This window comes from Pituophis catenifer, unplaced genomic scaffold (assembly GCF_029215685.1).
Source record: "Pituophis catenifer annectens isolate HBS135680 unplaced genomic scaffold, rPitCat1.0.hap2 SCAF_19, whole genome shotgun sequence".
In the NCBI taxonomy this organism is placed as follows: Eukaryota; Metazoa; Chordata; class Lepidosauria; order Squamata; family Colubridae; genus Pituophis; species Pituophis catenifer.
In genome coordinates this window covers 2027440-2046621 of record NW_027256899.1, presented here as the reverse complement: position 1 = coordinate 2046621, position 19182 = coordinate 2027440, and the positions used below count along the sequence as shown (strand labels likewise).

At 44.2% G+C, this 19182-nt stretch overlaps 1 protein-coding gene across 1 annotated transcript; it reads left to right on the top strand.

Annotated features, from left to right (window-relative positions):
• The first annotated feature begins 2493 nt into the window (after positions 1-2493).
• Positions 2494-16456, top strand: LOC139326221 (vomeronasal type-2 receptor 26-like). The gene is made up of 7 exons (XM_070956377.1): positions 2494-2662; positions 3568-3745; positions 4181-4457; positions 7123-7917; positions 13594-13806; positions 14387-14513; positions 15546-16456. The coding sequence occupies exons 1-7, from the start codon at positions 2494-2496 to the stop codon at positions 16454-16456; spliced, it is 2670 nt and encodes an 889-aa protein (XP_070812478.1).
• The last annotated feature ends 2726 nt before the right edge of the window (positions 16457-19182 follow it).

The window sequence follows — 19182 nt, the reverse complement described above, 5'->3', positions numbered from 1 at the left end:
TCCAGAGGAGAGTGGGGGAGGGGGCAGTGAGAGGCCTTCTGGCCATAAAGGGAGGACGGGCGAAGACCCCTTTGGAGAAGGAGCCGCTTTCAGCTGTGAAGGAGCAGATGAGGGGTTCCAGAGGGAGTGGAGGAGCATGGGGGTTGGGCGGGAGGGGATTTTTTCTATTTTTCACATTTCTTAAGAGCCCACATCCCTCCCAGCTTGAGTGCAGACAACAAAATCACACACACACACACACACACACACACACACACACACACACACACAAAGAATTAGAACAACAGAAAGTAGCTGACACCACCACCCAAGCAGCTGGACTGTTCTCTTTCAAACTATTACACTAAACTTATACACACACACACACCCACACACACACACACACACACACACACACACACACACTGGGAGGTATTTTTGAATAATTATGAAAAATTAGCCATGTTTTCCACCCACCGAGGACTGAAATGGCTCCTCCTCTTGGCTGTTTGGCTGCTTCTCCTCAGGCCTTTGAGGCCCCAATGGAGCTGGATACGACTCTCCTTCCAGGCCACGTCCAGTTCCTTGCAAGGACATCAGATTTGGCCCCGAATAATTCTCATCAACTCCCTGATAAAAATAAAGAAAATCCCATTAAAATACAAGAATGAGAGATCCGTCTATGTCGATTGTGTATTTGTGGCATTGGGTTCCTGCACGGGGGAGAAGGTTGGACTAGATGGCCATGAAGGTCTCCTCTCACAGCTTCCATGCTGGGATTCTCTGAATGTCTGCAATACTTATGACCATTCATTTAGCAATGGTTGAAAGTTACGACAAAGCTGAGAATCACAACTTAGAAGCAGATGGTTACAGTGTCCCTGCAGTCACGTGATCACAATCCAGGCGTTTGGCAACTGGCTCACATGGACGATAGTTGCAGGGTCCCAGGGTTACGTGGTGGCCATTTGCCATCTTCTCATGGCTTCCAACAGGCAAAGTCAACGGGAAGCCAATGGGGAAGGTTGCAAGCCACGGTCAGGGGAGGTCTCACTTTATGACGAGTTTCTCTGTCCCAACTGTGGTTGAAAGTCAAGGACTTCCTGTACTATGTCCTTCTAAAAGGAGAAATCAGGTTGTGGGACTCCCCAGAATATCATTAATTCTTTGAGAGGCAGTGAGACCCCCAGGTTGAATCCCCCCCTCAAACCTGCCCCCCTGGGAATGGCTGCCTGGTTCCCCAGAGAAGCCGGAGGGAGATTTTGGTCCAGGTGAAGCAGGAGGAAGTTTCTTTCTTTCTTTTTTTTTTTCAATTTTAAAAACAAACTTTATTCAATATAAAAAGATAAAAGATTGTACAAAACGTTCTTAACTCTAAAAAAGAAAGTACAATTCTAAATTACATATATACTAAAACTAACAAGCAGGATTATCTATCTATATTTGAACATGTAAATATATATATACATTAACCTTGATTTCTTAATGACGATGTAAATTTGTTACCCTTGATTTTTTTACTGTGTTTGACTTTAGGTTTTTTTCCATCGATTGATCCATTCATACCATCTGTCCCATATTTTGTAATACTGTGAGTCTTTCTTGTTGTTTAATTTTAAAGTTAATCTATCCATTTCTGCACATATAAATATTTTTTGGATTATTTGTTGTTCTGTTGGCAACTGTTCTAATTTCCAAGTTTGGGCTAGGGTTAATCTAGCCGTCGTAATTATATATAATGTGATGTATTTTATTTCTTTTCTACTACTTTTTTTAAGTATGCCTAATAAAAAAATTTCAGGTTTTAGGTCAATCTCGTCTTCTGTTATTTCTGTTATCCATATTCTAATTTTCATCCAAAATTTTTTAATTTTTGGGCAAAGCCACCAAAGATGATAAAAGGTTCCTGGTGACTGTCTGCATTTCCAACACATCGGATTACAATTTGGGTACATTTTTGCCAATCTAGCAGGGGCTAACTACCACCTATACCACATCTTGTAGCGGTTCTCTTTGTACGTTGTTGCCTTTGTTATTCTACAATTATTTTCCCATATCATTTCCCACTCTTCTAATTGTATATTTCTTCCAATGTTCCTAGCCCAAGCTATCATTTGGCCTTTGACTATGTTTTCTGCCAGGTCCAACTCTAGTAGGTATTTATAGATCTTTGAAATTAATTTTCCCTCTTTAGTTTCTAATAATTTATCTAATTGGTTAGATTTTATTTCAACTCCTCCTTCTTCACTGTCTTTTTTATATCTAGTTTGTATTAGTAAATACGGCCACCAGTCTATTTCTATGCCCTGGTCCCTGAGCTCTTGGCGAGATTTGAGTCTCCCATTAATATCCAGAATTTCTTTGTATCTTATTATTTTTTGAGTAGCTGGTGCGTTGAGGTGTATTGTATTGGGGTGCATTGTTGCCTCTAATGTAGATATCCAGCCTGGGACTTACGTCATATAGTGCTTACGTTTAATTTCCAGCCGTGTCAATTAGTGAATTTCTTATTATATGGTTTTTAAAATGTTTGTAAGTTTTGTTTGTAAGGATTCCCTGTTCCTGCCTGAACCGGATCTGAATGAGCGCATGATTTGCATAACGACCTCCATGAAAACGGTCATAAATTGGCTCTGCTTCGACTCCATGACTGCCACGACTGAGGGCAGAAATTCCAGTGGTCGTAAGTCAAGGATTGCCTGTGAATAGAATTGGGGGAGGAGGGAGGATTGGCCTGAATTTTGAAGCAGGCAATAAGGGGGCCAGGGGCTTTTGGGCCCTTCGGTTGCCCAGTGCAGGTCATCTGGGGAAGGTCTTCTCCCTCTGGGCCTCCAGGGCAGGGCTGCTGGGCTGCACCTTCCTCCCCAAAGGTTGCAGGGTTTTCCAAGTAAGACTGGACCTGAGCACAATGGGAAACCTAAGAGTAAAAGTGGAATAGAAAACCTGAAGCCTCTGGATTTTTTCCCCCAGGAATGTAATTCCATCTAATCCATTTAATGGGTTTCAGGGAATCTAAAATGTCCTTGATATTCCATAGTTTGGGGTGAGATATTCAAAGCTCTCTGCAGAGGGAAGGTTTTATGAGTCTATTTTGAATCAGAATAGAGCTGGAAGGGACCTTGGAGGTCTTCTAGTCAACCCCTTGCTGCGTTGGCTGTGATGGGGGCTTGGAGTTATTATGAATCACATGAGGATTATTTCCCTTTCATTTCCCTCCAGAGAATTTCCCAACAATCTCCAAGTCCAACAACTAGTTGAATTATCCAGGGATCCCTCCTGGGAGGGAGAATTATGTTAAAAGTCTCAGCTCTGCTCTTTGGCTGAATCCTCCAGGGGAGACTTTGGGCAGAGAAATATGGAGGTTTGGGACAGGCAGAGTCTGTGCTCTTGAATCTACGTCTCTCTCCTTTCCAGATGAAGCTGAGTGTTTCTCTGTGTTGAGAAAAAGCAACTGGTTCATATTCAACCTTGTGAGAGTCCTTTGATTCTTCTAATTCTTCTTCAGAAACAGGAAAGGGATTCATTGGTACATGCCATGAATTATGGACCTCCTGATTCTGCCTCTGATGCTGCTTTTGTTCCATTCAGACTCTGGGAAGCTGAGAATGAAATGCCCGCTGAGTTCAGAGAACCAGGATGGAAAACCACGGAGCTACTACAGACCAGGAGACCATCTAATCAGTATAATCACCAGTGGAATGAAACCATTGCATATAAAGTTGCTTTTCAACGTGGCTCCTTCTCTTCAGTTTGTTTTCCATGATATGTAAGTCATTCAGGGTGATGGAGTTGCACTCCCTCCATTCAAACACTCTCCTTCTTTTCTCTTTTTATTTTTCATTTATTCCTATATTGGGGAATATGTCTAATTTCCTGAATGATTTTTATTTCCATGGCTTCTCTCTTTGGTCTGATTTTGTCACAAGGGGTCTGAAAAAAAACTGAAAGGGTTGCAGATTATCCCTGTTCGATCCTTAATTTATCACTTGGATAATGAATTTTATTTAAAGAAATCATTGAAACAGTTGTAGTTGCCGTATCTCAGCCAATTTCCATATTTGTGTAACTGATCATTGGTTTTGAATCAATGTTGACTTAAGGTCAGTACGCTTGTGAAGGACTATATTTATTATACATAACAAAAGTATTTGTTGTTGCTGTTGATTATAATAACAATTTTTTACCATGGGAATTCTTATAGTGTTTTATATGGCTCACAGTACATTTTTGCCATTCAAATGGTCAAAAAGAATTCCCAACTCCTTCACAATCTCACACTGGGCTACAACATCCATAGCAACTATTTGAGCACTTTACGCACTGCAGATACCTTGCTGGACATGCTCTCCACTGGAGAAGCCAATGTCCCCAACTACAGCTGTGGAAGGAAGGAGAATCTTCTGGCTCTTCTTGATGCAACTAAAAGGGAGAACTCCATCCAGATGTCAACATTAGGAGGCACCTACAAAATCCCACAGGTTTGTGTGTGTTTTTCTGTATCTGGTAAAGTGAGGGGTGGGTGGTGGTGGGTGAGCAATAGATTCAATCATGTCTTCTCCGTGGAATCAAAGAGCTGCTTTTCTCCATATTAGCAAATATGTCAATATTTTACCCCATTATCTGAGATTAATCAGAAAAGGCCTGAAATGCAAGCAATACATTCCCTGGAGAAGATATTCTACCAACTATTTAACTGATCAAAAAATATCCCTGGTTGTTGGGGCCTCTATTGACATCTTCATTTTCACAGATAAATAATGCCTGCCCTATCCAGTTGGATTGAAGTTGGCAATAGTAGCATTTTATCCATCTAAAATGTGGAATAAAAAGGACTATAGACCAAATAGACTAGCAGATGTTGTGGCTAAAATTTATTCCATCATCCTCTTAGTTAAATTTGAGAAAAATGCATTCCTTGCAGAAGAAGCAGAATGTTTTAGGTAGAATGAAATGCTATATAGATATTATAAGAAATAATGCATAAATTAATAATCTAATATTGGCAACCAATTTGTCTTGAAATATCTCATCTATATCAGTGAGGTAAAATAAGGTTTGCTGCTTTCTAGATGTTAGTGCAGCATTTGACTCAATAAACAGAAAATTATGATGGAGAAAATGTTTTGCCCTCAAAATGCAGCTCAGCCTGTTGGCCCTGATCCAAGCCTTTGTTTGAGAGGGAGTTTTGGGCTCAATGGAGCCATGAGAAGAAGGATCTATGCTTATCAAGGAGGAAGGGAAAGATGCATATTTGAACCCTTGTTCTTCAGTATAGATTTGAATGACTTACTAGGACTAATGCAGGATCAAAAAACAGATCACAAATAAAAGTTATATCATTCTTTGACAAAAATGACTAAATCAGTGGACCAATAAAATGCAGTGCATGTAGTATACAGTACTTGGATTTCAGAAAGGCTTTGACAAAGTAAACCACAACCTATTTCTCAGGAAGCTGAAAATATGTGGGATGGACAGCATCACGTCCAGAAGGGCTCAGCCTGTGGTCCTCAATGGAACTACGTCTGCATGGAGGGAAACAAGCAGTGGGGGACCCCAAGGTTCCATTTTAGGCCCAGTTCTCTTCAACATCTTCATGAATGATTTGGATGAGGGGAGAAATGGGGAAATCATCAAATTCGAAGACAACAATGGCAGGAATAGCCAACACCCCAGAAGATAGGCTGAAGATCCAGATGGATCTAGGTAGACTTGAACCCTGGGCCTATCTAACAAACTGTAATTCATTGTAGAGAAAAGTAAGGTTTTATACTTAGGCTAGAAAAACCAAATGTCCACATAGAGATGATGTGAAACCTGGCTCAATAAGTATAACCGTGCGAGGGATCTTGTAGTCCTAGTGGACAATCACTTAAATATGAGCAAGCAGCAGCTAAAAAAGCTAATTCAGTCCTAGGTTGCATTAACAGAGGGATAAAATCAAGATCACATGAATTATTGGTACTGCCTTATAATGCCTTGTCAAGACCACATCCAGTTTTAGTCTCCATATTATAAACAAGATGTAGAGACTCTGGAAAGAGTGCAGAAAAGATGATTAAGGGCCTGGAGACTAAAACATATGAGGAACAGTTTCAGGAATTCAGTATGTCTAGTCTAGTGAAAAGGACGAGGGGTGAAATCATAGCAATGTACCAATATTTGAGGGGCTGCCACAGAGAAGAGGAGGTCCCCCTATTTTCCAAAGTACTAGAAGGCAAGATAAGAAACAAAGGAAGGAAACTAATCAAGGAGAGAAACAACCTAGAACTAAAGAGAAATTTCCTAATGGTGAGGAATGGAACGTCTCCCCTTCAGAAATTGTGGGTGGTCCATCACTGGAGGCTTTGAAGAAGAGACTGGACAGCCACTTGTCTGGAATAGTATAGATAGATACAGATTAAGAGAGTTGGAAGGGACCTTGTAGATCATCTAGTCCAAGCAGACCCTACACCATTTCTGACAGATGACGGTCCAGTCTCTTCTTGAAAGCTTCCAGTGATGAAGCTCCCACAACTTCTGAAGGCAACTTTATCTCTTTATTTCCAGGTTGAATCTCTCCTTGTTCAGTTTCCATCCATTATTCCTTGTCCGGCCTCTGTCCGGACTTTGGGTGCTTTGGAAAACAGCTTGACCCCCTCCTCTCTGTGTCAGCCCATCAAATATTGGAAGACTGCTATCATGTCTCCCCTGGTCCTTCTCTTCACTAGACCAGCCATGCCCAGTTCCTGCAACCGTTCATTGTATTTTTTAGCCTCCAGTTCCCTAATCCTCTTGGTTGCTCTTCTCTGTACTTTTTCTAGAGTCTCAACATCTTTTTTATAGTGTGGTGACCAAAACTGGATGCAGTATTCTAGGTATGGTTTTACTAGGGCTTTATAGGGTGGCATTAGTTCCTCTCTTGATCTTGATTGTATCCCTCTGTTAATGTAATCTATGATTTACATTGTTTTTTAATTTGCTTATTATTTTCCATTATTATGATACAATCTTGCTAATGTTCTGTCTTAGTATTTTAAACAATGTCTGATTAACAAACTATTCTAATACATTCATGAGAATCAGGTTGGATTTATTAAAATCTAATATTTTGGACGTGATCTGATCCCAAATATAACACAGCATTCTTCTTTGCTTTTTCAGATCAGTCATGACATTGTTTCAGAGGCTCTGAGTGATAAACGGAAATTCCCCTTTTTCCACCAAATTCTCCCCAAAGAAGGATTCCAGTACCCAGCAATTGTCCACCTGCTCCTCCATTTCAGATGGACCTTGATTGGCCTCTTTGCTTCAGACACAGAGGAGGGAGAGAATTTCATGAGGATTTTTCCTCCTGTGCTTGTCAGGAGTGGAATTTGTGTGGTTATATCACAAGTGTTCTCAACAACTGGATATACAGCATCCCTGAGGGAGTCCCTCTCTAAGTGGAGACAAGTCAACGTCTTTGTTCACTTCATGGAATTTGATTCCATTTGGGACAGAATTCTTCCTTTCCATTTAACATTTATGCGTCTGCTAGGACCCATTGAAGGGAAAGTCTGGTTCCTCACAAATTTTGCAGGATATGAAATGAACAATCGTAGACTTCTCAAATACATCCATAGTATTTGGAACTTTGGTTATCTGTTAAAAAAAAGGCCAATTGATTCTGCCTTTGAACCCCATTTCTTTGTGGAATATCAGTTTCAAGATTATTATTTCCGCTGTTCTCTTTCAAAGAACGTCTTTTCTGTCAAAGGCCGCAGAAGATGCACCCAGAAAGCCCCATTGGAGACCCAGGAGAAAAGGAACAGAGGAAGGATCCGAAATGACTATCAATGTCACAGTCTGATGAAGACTCTGGCCCAGGCCTTGAATGCCGCTTATTCCTCCAGATCGAGGAGGAGAAGGAAGGAGGGAGAAAAGATTTTGGGGTCTCCAAGGCTGCAGCCGTGGCAGGTATGGGGGTCCCGATATGGATCCATTAATCTGAGATCCTTTGGAGGAGGAATCCAGAGGAGAAGGAGGGGAACCAACTCAACAGATCTGGCCAATTCAATTACTCAGGGAATAATGGCTCCAAAGAGTAGATACCATGGCATTTTTTTTTTATTAAATTAATTTTTTATTCAACATTTATATCTTTAACATCCTTGTTACATTTTTACAGCTTTCCGATACCGACATCTGTAATAATATCTATAGATATTCTTGGTAATTATCTTTGTTTTGTTTTTATTTATTTTCAGGCCTGCTACTATTCCCAATTTCTCTATTTCTAGTAGGAGTTTTTCTCCTGTTTCCAAAGGGTCCTCTAATATAAATGCCATGTTGTTATTGTTGTCTGAAACTCTGTTAATGTAATTTCCCCATTCAACATTTCCCTATCTTCATCTGTTATACTTGGCAAGTTCCTCTCCTGTAGGTAATTTATAATATTTTCTTCTTTAATGTTTTCTTGACTATATAGTATTTGAAAATAATTTTGAATAATATTTTTCCCCCCTCAATTCTATGGAGCAAATTTCCTTGCTCGTCTCGTAAATATTGTACCAACTTTTTAGCTTTTTCTTTTTTCAATTTGTGGGCGAGCCATCTCCCTGGTTTATTTGCCGATTCAAAATAGTTTTGTTTTGCCAATTTTCTATTCCTTATCATTTCTTCCTGTTCTAGTATATTAATTTTATGTTTCATTAACTCCATTTCCTTTCTGACTTTCCTGTTTTGGGGATCTTTCTGAAGTGATAATTCTAATTTTTTCAGCTTCTCCAATGTTGACATTCGTTGTTCCTTCTTCTCTTTGTTTCTCCTCACCATATATGCAACAGTTATCCCCCTTATTCATCACCTTCAAGTTTCATAGGAAAGATTAAAAAGGGTTAAAAACTATTTCAATATCATTTTGAAGACAGTTTTTATCCACTTATTATCCAGGCCTCAGGTTTCTAATCACATCACACACTTGTTTGCGAGTCCTTTGCTAAAATCCATTGATACCACCAGAGTTCCCATAATCTATTTAGAAAGTGTAATGATGTGTGAGAATGACTTTTGGGATGAGGGGAAGAGAGGCTGCCTAGGGAAGGATCAGAGAAGAGGGGAGAATCCTGCAGCTGCATAATGGGAGAGAAAGAAACTCAGAAAGGATCCTGGCTAACTTTTCAGGCCAAAGCGCTCGCTGCCCCGGCCGACCTAAGAACGATGATTTGGCCGACTCTACAAGACATCCTAAAGGCACACTACGCACCTCAAGCGTCCTCTCTGGTAAAAAGGCATGAATTTTATCAGAGGGACCAGAAAGAAGGGGAGACGATTAGCGAGTTTGTAGCAACCTTACGGGAAATATCCGCCGCATGCGACTTCATGAGTCTGGAAGAGACCATGAGGGACCATCTGGTATTGGGACTGAGAGACCTAACACTATAGAGCAGGCTGCTGGCCAGACCACAAATCACATTCAAGGAGGCTTTGGAAGAAGCATCAGCAACCGAAGCTTCCCAGAAATCCGCGGCAGCTATGAAAAAAATGAAAAACGGGCCACCAGTAAAGGATGAAGCCTCCGTGCATTATGAGGAAGCAGAGACAGAATCGGGGGAAGACGAAGAGGAGGACGAGGTCCACTACCTACAATCCGGACGTAGGGAAAAGCCACAAGCAAAAGGAAGGAAAGAAATCTGGTGCTCGGGATGCGAAGGAAATCATCCATAATCTGAATGCACATTCTGCAATGTTATATGCCAGCGATGTGAGCGGAAAGGGCACATAGCAAGAGCCTGCAGGGCATCACAGCCAGCGTCCAGAAGAAACCGGCTGCCCCGTTCACCACCCAGTAACAAGAGATTCCCATCCGGAGGAAAAAAGCAGCCTTTTGGATGAGGGCAGAGGAGCGAGAACCACAGAGTAGACCGGGGAGAGACCCACCATACCATCGTGGTGGGCCATGCCAGCGCGGGAAAAGCAAACAAGATGGCGTTGACCATCCTCATAGAAGGGAGGCCCTGTAAGATGGAGGTCAACTCAGGGTCCAGCCTATCAATGGTATCATGGACAACGATAAAGAAGCTAATTCCGCACATCACCAGCCGTGATCTAAAACGACAACAGCTAACACTCATCGACTACCAGGGCCTCAAATTCCTGTAGTGGGCACCGGCACGTTCAACATCGCATACAAGAACTTCAAAGCCAAATTGCCTCTCACCATAGTGGACAGAGACAGGCCCAGCCTATTGGGTATGGAGTGGTTCGAACTGCTTGGACTTGCAATTACCGGCATCCACCATATCTGAGATGACGGCTGGAAGGAAGTCCTAATGAAGGAGTTTGCAGAAGTTTTTAACGGCGAGCTTGGCAAGTATAAGGGGTCCCCAATTATCTTTAGCCTAGATCCACAGGTAGCCCCTGTCCGGATAAAGCGCCGAAGGGTCCCATTTGCTCTAAGGCCTAAGATAGATGAGCAACTAGACAAGCTGGTTGCTCAGGGAGTCTTAGAACCTACAGATCACGCAAAGTGGGAAACCCCTATAGTGACACCCATCAAGCCAGATGGGTCAGTACATTTGTGCGGGGACTACAAAAGTACCATTAACAAGGCACTTCAGCAAAACGCATACCCCATGCCTGTAGTGCAGCACCTATTGCATTCGCTGGGCTGGGGAAAGATCTTTGCGAAGCTAGATTTGGTGCAAGCATACCAACAGCTCCCAGTAGACAAGGCCACCGCTGAAGCCCAAATGATCGTCACTCACAGGGGGGCATTTAAATGCAAAAGACTACAATTTGGGGTGAGCGTAGCGCCCAGGTATTCCAGAGCCTGATGGAGCGGCTTCTGCAAGGAATCGACAGAGTTGTCCCTTACTTCGACGATGTCCTCATATCAGCAAAAGACCTAACCCAATTGAAGCCAAGATTGCAGGAGGTACTGGCAAGATTTCAAAAAGTAGGGCTTAAGGTGAAGAGAGACTGCTAGGTGAAGTGCCACCTAGCAGAAAAACAGGTTGAATTCTTGGGGTATCTAATCAACGGGTCGGGAATCAGGCCCACACCCGGAAAGCTGAGAGCCATCAAAGAGGCCCCTACACCCAAGAATAAGATGGAGCTGCAGGCATTTCTGGGGTTGCTTAATTTTTATAATATATTCTTGCCACAGAAAGCGACTACTGCTGAACTGCTCCACTGGCTACTGGACAGAATGGTAGAATGGAGATGGGGGGCTACCGAAAAGAAGGCATTTGAAGACATAAAAAAAAACTATTGACGTTGGACAGAGTACTTGTGCAATACAGCGGGACATTGCCAATAAGACTAACGTTTGATGCATCCCCCTTCGGCATTGGAGCGGTATTGAGCCACACCTTGCCAAATGGAAAAGAAGCCCCCATTGCATTTTTCTCTCGGACTCTGTCAAAACCAGAAAGAAACTACAGCCAACTGGACAAAGAAGCATTGGTTGCAGTAGCCGGAATAAAACGGTTTCACGAATACCTCTACGGTCGGAAATTTGAACTCATAACCGACCACAAACCGCTACTTGGTATCATAGCGGGGGAAAGACCCACACCCCCCATCCTGTCACCCCGAATGCTGAGGTGGATAGAATTCTTGGCTGCCTACAACTATACACTCCAACACAAACCAGGAAAAACGATAGACCATGTGGACGCCCTAAGCAGATGCCCACTTCCAGAAACGGGAGAAGATCCTGCCCCAACAACAACTACATTCCTCATCGAAACCTTGGAGGAAAACCGGATATTGGCAGCAGACATCGCGAGAGCCACCATCAGAGACAGGACATTGGCGCGAGTTTTAAATTAGATCTGGAAAGGGTGGCCAGAAGAAGGCGTGGACTCAGAATTCCTGCCATTCAAAAGGAGAGAAAACGGACTCTCGGGGCTGAGGGGTTGTGTACTATGGGGAGACAGGGTCGTCATTCCAAACACACTAAGACAAGGAATACTGAAGCTGCTACATGAAGGACACCCAGGTATCGTGACGATGAAGGCTCTACCTAGGAGCTACGTATGGTGGCCCGGGATGAACAAAGAAATTGAAGCATGGGTGTCAACCTGCGAGCCTTGCCAAGAATTCCAAGCAGCCTCGAAATCAGCGCCCACCCACGATTTGGAGAACCCGGGAACACCATGGTCTAGACTGCATATCGACTTCGCCGGGCCATGCAAAGGAAACACATTCCTAATTATTGTAGACGCATTCTTGAAATGGTTGGAGGTGGCTCTTATGAAATCAATGACATCAGAAGCCATTATACGAGTGCTAAGAAGGCTATTTGCCACTCTCAACCTACCCGACCTCATAGTCTCCGATAACGGCCCCCAGTTCACAGCGAACTCTTTTGAGATGTTCTTAGCAGAACAAGGGATACGACACGCATTGTCAGCATTGGGAAAACCTTCGACGAACGGATTGGCTGAACGAATGGTCAGATCCACAAAAGAAACGTTAACAAGGTTGGGACCAGGGGACATACAAGCAAATATCGACAAACTACTAGCAATACAACACATCACACCAAGCGCCACAACCCACTGGAGCCCGGCAAAACTACTGATGGGAAGGAAATTGAGATCCCAACTAGATAGACTACACCCCCAGTACAGCTCAGAAAAACCAACCGATTCTACGAGCCGAGTCCGGGAGTTCCAGGAAGGAGAGAAAGTCTACGCCAAGAATCTGAACGGAAGCCCCCTCTGGGTACCGGCAGAGATAACACACAAGTAACGGGCCCACTATCATACAGAGTCCAGACGGAAGATGGACAGCACTGAAAGAGGCATATAGACCAACTCAGAGGACGAGTCACGAGAAACGAGAGCGAGCCGGAAAAGAACTGCCAAAAGATTTGGAAAGAAAAAAATACAACGGCAGAAGCGGCGCTACCACAATGGCAAAGAGAAAACTCAAACCCAGATCGAAACATGGGAGACTTAACTGAAGGCCGAGAGGAAGAGCAGGATCCTGGAGAAGAACGCCAAAGACAGCCGAGGGGAGCAGGAAAAGAAATTGAACAGAATAGATCCAACCCAGCCCCAGAGTTCGAGAGAGTTCCAGAGACAGCACCAGGAGAGCAGCAGAACTCGACCTCTCACTCCGAGGACACACAACCGACGGATCTGCGCAGATCCAGTCGAGCCCCACGGTGACCCGCCTACTTGTGGGACTATGTTGCATAGCGGACACCGGATTGGCGGACACTGAGTTAAGTATCGAGTGACAATTCAAATAGTCCTATCAGGAATCAATCCTGAGAGCGGGAACTTTAAAGAAGCGTCAGTGGCTGAAGCCGGGGACAGCTCCCGTATAAAAGGAGCTGCTGCGGCTGCTAGCGCCATTGCAACTACGGAGTTAAATAAATGTGTAAGCTATACAACAAGTCCTCTCCTTCTTTGCACCCACGATCTAACAAATTGTATCAATTATATACTTTTTAAATATTTTGTCAGTATATCAATTGACAAATTTTTCTCAAACTTTCTTGTTCACGTATGAAGACGATGGCAGTATTTGTATCCTAATTAAGCATATTTGGAGATTAGACAATTGTAGAAGAAAGATTCAATGTGGGATAAAAACAAAGTTCTCTGTTTTTCAAATTCCTGGACGTTCCCATTCTAGTTTCATCCCTTTATGGAGAAGAATGATTTTTGGAATATTTCTCGAAGAAAACTGTACTTGGACCAAAATGGAGAGATAAAAGCAGATCTGAGAATTGACAGCTTGTTGGTTCTCCCCAAGGGGGGTATCAGGGAAGAGATTCTGGCATATTTTCAAAGACAGAGATTTACTATCAAACAAGATGCTCTTTCACAAATAAAGTTGCTCAATAAGGTGAGAGAAATTTTGGTGTCTTTTTTCTGTTTTCCAAAGCCTGAGGTCCCATTTCAAGTGGGCAAAGTCTAGAGTCTCCAGGGTGGTTGGCCTCCCATGCCAGGTGGTGTCATCTCATGGAAGCTCTTCAAGAGACGGGACTTAAGTGGAGTGGCTTTGCCATGTTCTATGGAAACCTTTCAAGATCTTACTGGTCAGAGGTTTCTTTCTTCATCACAGTTTAATTTCATATTAAAAAACCTAATAGAATAAAATTTCCTAAATCTTGTACTGTAAATTTTATTATCAGTTTTAATAAGAATATATCATCATATTTAAATCTTTTTTCAATTCCATCCCTCTAGACTACATTAAATAGAAAAGTCCTATATTGCGGTGTTAAATGCCAGAAGCAAAAGGGAGGAACTAACGAAAGAACCTGCCAGAGTCTCATCTCCAAAACCTGTTTGGAAGGAGTCAAAGATTTCATATTTACCTTCATGAAGCCCAGAATCTACTTGTCTAATGTTTATTTTCCCCCATTTTCCATGGATGGAAATCCTAACATATTTTCTTTGGGATTCTTTGTTTTCCTGCTCAGTCCCTGCCTCAGTCCAAATGTGTGGAAAGTTGCCATCCTGGGTTTGTCAAGAGGGCTCGAGAAGGAGAGCCAGTTTGCTGCTATGACTGCGTTCCTTGTCCGGAGGGGACCTTCTCCACTCAGGAAGGTGGGTCACACTGAGGAAAATGGGAGGCTTTGTGGAACTGGATCCATCCAGAGGATTTTCATGAAAGTGCAAGTTAAAGGATAGATCGCAGCTCACATGGGTTTTTTATTTTTAACCTGCACAATTTCTTATCTAAACGGAAGTAAATCAAAAAGACTTGGAGAGAGATGGGAGGAGGGGGTGGCAGACTGGGCAAGCTTTACTAACAGCAGAGGAAATATCTCTTCTGCTTTTTAATTTGGATATGTGCTGCTAAGTTCACCTTTCTAGGAACATCTGAGATCTTTGAAACTAGATGAATTGTTTCAGGTCCACCTTCTGAAAGACCTTGCAATTCATTCTTTATTGGCCTCCCTTGAGGATCGCTGACAACTGGTCCATAATTTGTTGCTGTGGATAGTTATGGGGGGAACTCATTATACAAATAGTCTGCCAGTCATGTAGATCGATCAATCAATCAATCAATCAATCAGAATAGAGTAGAAGGAACTTTGGAGGTCTTCTAGTTCAGCCCCCTGTTCAAGCAGGAGACCCTATACCATTTCAGACAAGTGACTGTCCAGTCTCTTCTTAAAAACATCCAATGTTGAAGCACCCAAAACTTCTGGAGGCCAGCTGTTCCACTGGCTAATTGCTCTCACTGATAGGAAGTTTCTCCTTAATTCCAGGTTGCTTCCAGATGTTACAAGATACTGTAGGTATCCTCCAAGTCCAGGACATTAACTGCCATGGGGCAGGACTCAGGATGTTTGCCTAAAAAGATTATATGATTCATTATTAACCTCTAATAATGTAGGTTCCTATGAAGATTCTACACATTACACAGGAAATAATTAACATCCTAGGACTTCCCTCAACTTCATATACCTAGCTATATTTTTTAAGAAAAAAAATATCCTTCTTATGCTCTTTTTAATGTAAAGAAATTCTTCTTGGAAAATGTCTGTGGTATCAGCTGTTTTCCAAAGAAGGTTTCTATTGGAAGAGAAAAAAACAGAATATTAAAGAAATGTTGCTTTTTGTCTTTCTCAGATACACAAAAATGCACCAAGTGCCCGGATGATAAATATCCAAATGTGGACAGAGTCCAATGTATCTTCAAAGCTATAACTTTCCTGTCTTATGAAGAACTTCTGGGCATCATCCTGGTCTCTTTAGCCCTACTCTTTTTCCTAACCACAGGCCTTGTTTTAATCATCTTCATTAAATACAGAGAAACTCCCATTGTCAAAGCCAACAACCGGGACCTCTCCTACATCCTCCTGGTCTCCCTCCTGCTTTGCTTCTTGTCTCCTTCTCTCTTCATTGGTCAACCAAGGAAAGCCACCTGCCTTCTCCGACAAACGGTTTTCAGCATCATCTTCTCAGTTGCTGTTTCTTCTCTCTTGGCCAAAACCATCACGGTGGTGCTGGCTTTCCTGGCCACAAAACCAGGAAACCGGGTGAAGAGATGGTTGGGGAAGAGCTTGGCCAACTCCATCATCCTTTCTTGTTCTGCTGTCCAAATTATCATCTGCTCCACCTGGATGGGAGTTTCTGCCCCCTTCCCTGACTCTGACCTCCACTCCCAGCCTGGAGAGATCATCCTGCAATGCAACGAAGGGGCCGTTGTCATGTTCTACGTCACCCTCAGCTACATGGGCTTCCTGGCTGCCATCTGCTTCACGGTGGCTTTCCTGGCCAGGAATCTGCCTGGGGCCTTCAACGAAGCCAAGCTGGTCACCTTCAGCATGCTGGTCTTCTGCAGTGTCTGGGTGACTTTTGTGCCCACCTACCTGAGCACCAAAGGGAAATCCATGGTGGCTGTGCAGGTCTTCTCCATCCTGGCCTCCAGTGCTGGTCTGCTGGGCTGCATCTTCATCCCCAAGTGCTACATTATCCTTCTGAGGCCGGACCTCAACACAAAGGAGCAGCTCACAGGCAGAACAAATGTGAAAACCTGAGTTACAGTATAACACAAATGTGATATTGAAGAATTGTTAAAAGTTTCTTTTATTTGAAAAGAGATATTCTTTCCATTTAGATAATATGCAGGAGTCAAAGAAAATCATACATATATGCAATGGTGGGATTCTGCCGGTTCTAGGCGGTTTCGCCAAACCGTTTGTTAAATTGCTGGCTCGCCCCGCCTCTTGCCAATAAATAGTGGGGGCAGAGCGAGGGGCGGGTGAGCCAGTAATTTCATTTCATTTTATTAGATTTAACAAATGGTTCGTGGTTTTTTTGTAATTTATTGGCCTTGCAGTAGTGGTGGGTTGCTACTGGTTCTCCCTGGTTCACAAGGACTGGTAGCGGTAATTTGGGCTGGTTCGGAGAACCGTTAGTAATTGCTGGCTGGCCATGCCCCCAAACTGGTATGCTCGCTCGCCCCGCCCCCCTCCACCCAGTCACTCCTCACTTATACTGTGTGAGTCCTTGCTGAAATACTGAAGTACTGTGCCTGCCAGGTAAGCCTGCGAGTCGCGGCCTACCTAGCTGCCCCTGCAACCCCCCTGCCCCCACCACCCCAGCCTGCCTCCCCTACTCCCTTCCCCACAGCCCGTAACCCTGCCATGCTTCCCTGCCTTCCACGCGGCCTTCCTAGCATCCCCAAGACCAGCTTGCGAAGGCAGGCAAGCAGACCTGGCCACGGGGACTGCCGGGAAGGCAGGCAACTGTGTCAGGGCCACCCGGCTGTGGGGAAGAGAGCTAGCAGCTTCCTTCCTTCCCCGAAGTCCTGCCATGCTTGCCTGCCTTCCACGCTGCCTTCCTGGGGTCCCCATGGCCACCTTGCCACCCACCCCAACCCGCTTCCGTTTTACCTTTCTTTAATGCGCCCCGCTTCTCTCCCAAACCTTGGGAGACGGCGTCCTCCATGCAGCAAAGCCCTCAAGGGGGAAAAGAAAAAAACAAACCTTGGCCTCTTGAAGGCTTCGAACGTGTGTGTGTGTTTGGCGGCACTGAAGGGAGCCACGTGAAGGGAGCCCGCTGGATAACCACGCCAGCTGCGATCGGCCCCTTGCCTTCCACTGCCGCCTCCACCTCTGCCTCTTCCTTCTCTCTGCCAACAGAAGTCAGAGAGGAAAAGGCAGTTGCTTCGCCAAGCATTTCTCCAGCCGCCCTCACTGAAAACACAGAGAAACACTCAGCAAAGCAACTCCTTTCCCCCTCCGACTTCTGTTGGCAGAGAGAAGGAAGAGGCAGCGGAAGGCAAGGGGCCGATTGCGTGGCTCACTTCAGCGCCACCAAACACATACACCCCTTCAAAGCCTTCGAGAGGCTTCAGAGGCCAAGGCTTTTCTTTTCTTTTCCCCCTCCTGCAGCCACCTCAAGGGCTTTGTGGCGCGGAGGACACCGCCTCCCAAGGTTTGGGGCGGGAAGCGGGACACGTTAAAGAAAGGTAAAAGGGAAGTGGGGTGGGGTGGGATCCTCTTCCAAGCGCAGATGGTTCCTCCTTTAATACCTGGTCCTGCACTTGACCTGGCCGGACAGCCCCCCCCCCAGCGCCCTCCTGCCTGTCCTTCCTTCTCCTGACAGGCTGAGGAGACCAAAGGTCCGGCGGGGGGCGGGGGGGGGCTTTGTTGCTCAGGCCGAGAAGCAACATGAGAGAGAGGGAGCCAGATTTGCTGGCTGAGGAACTCTGGGAGTTGAAGTCCAAAGACTAAATGTTGCCAAGGTTGGAGACCCCTGTCCTAGACCACTTTAGGAGCAAAGTGGTGGGTTTTGCTGGCATTTCAGGAGGAAAGGGAGGGAGGGAGAGAGAGAAATAGAAAAAGAGACAAAGGAAGAGACAAAGAAAGAAAGAGAAAGAAGGAAAGAGGGAGAGAGAAAGAAAAGAAAGAGACAAAGAGAGAGAAAGAGAAAAAGAAAGGAAAGAAAGAAAGAAAGAAAGAAAGAAAGAAAGAAAGAAAGAAAGAAAGAAAGAAAAAAGAAAAAAAGGGAGAGAGAGAGAGAGAGGGAAGAGAGAGAGTAAGAAAAAAGACAAAGAAAGAGGAAGGGTGAGAGAGAAAGGGAGAAAGAAAGAAGAGGAAGGAAGAGGAAGGAAGGGGGGAGAGGGAGAGAGAGAGAGAGAAAAGGAAGGAAACAAACCACAAACCACAAAACCTGGCACTAGATGTGGCTTCAGAAGACACGTTGAAACAGGATAGCAATCTAGGGCTGGAAGGGACCTTAGAGGCCATCTAGTCCAACCCCCTGCTCCAGCAGGAAACCTTCCTGGATTATTTTGGGAGAGGAAACTTGTCAGAAAGGAGAAGGAGTTTACTAGGACAAGGCTGCCATGCAGAGAAAGGCAAAGTTATTTTTGACCGGTCCTTGCACTTTTGACCAGTCCTTGAACTTACAACTGTCCTCACATTTTACATTTTGCACCCTATCTTGTCACCGTGGTGAAGAGAAGTAGTGGTGAAATGACTGACATGGTTGTTAAGAATGCCTCAACGGGCATAAATGTGAGGATGGTCATAAGTGCGAGAACCGGTCAAAAGTGCGAGGACTGGTCAGAAATGACTTTTTTCAGCCCTCTGAGTAGTCCCTATGCACATAGCCACGCCCACCCAGTCACATGACCAGCTAGCCATGCCTACCCAGTCACATGACCAGCTAGCCACACCCACCCAGTCACATGACCACCAAGCCACAGCCCCAACTAAGCCACGCCCACAGATCCGGTTGTTAAAAAAATTGAATC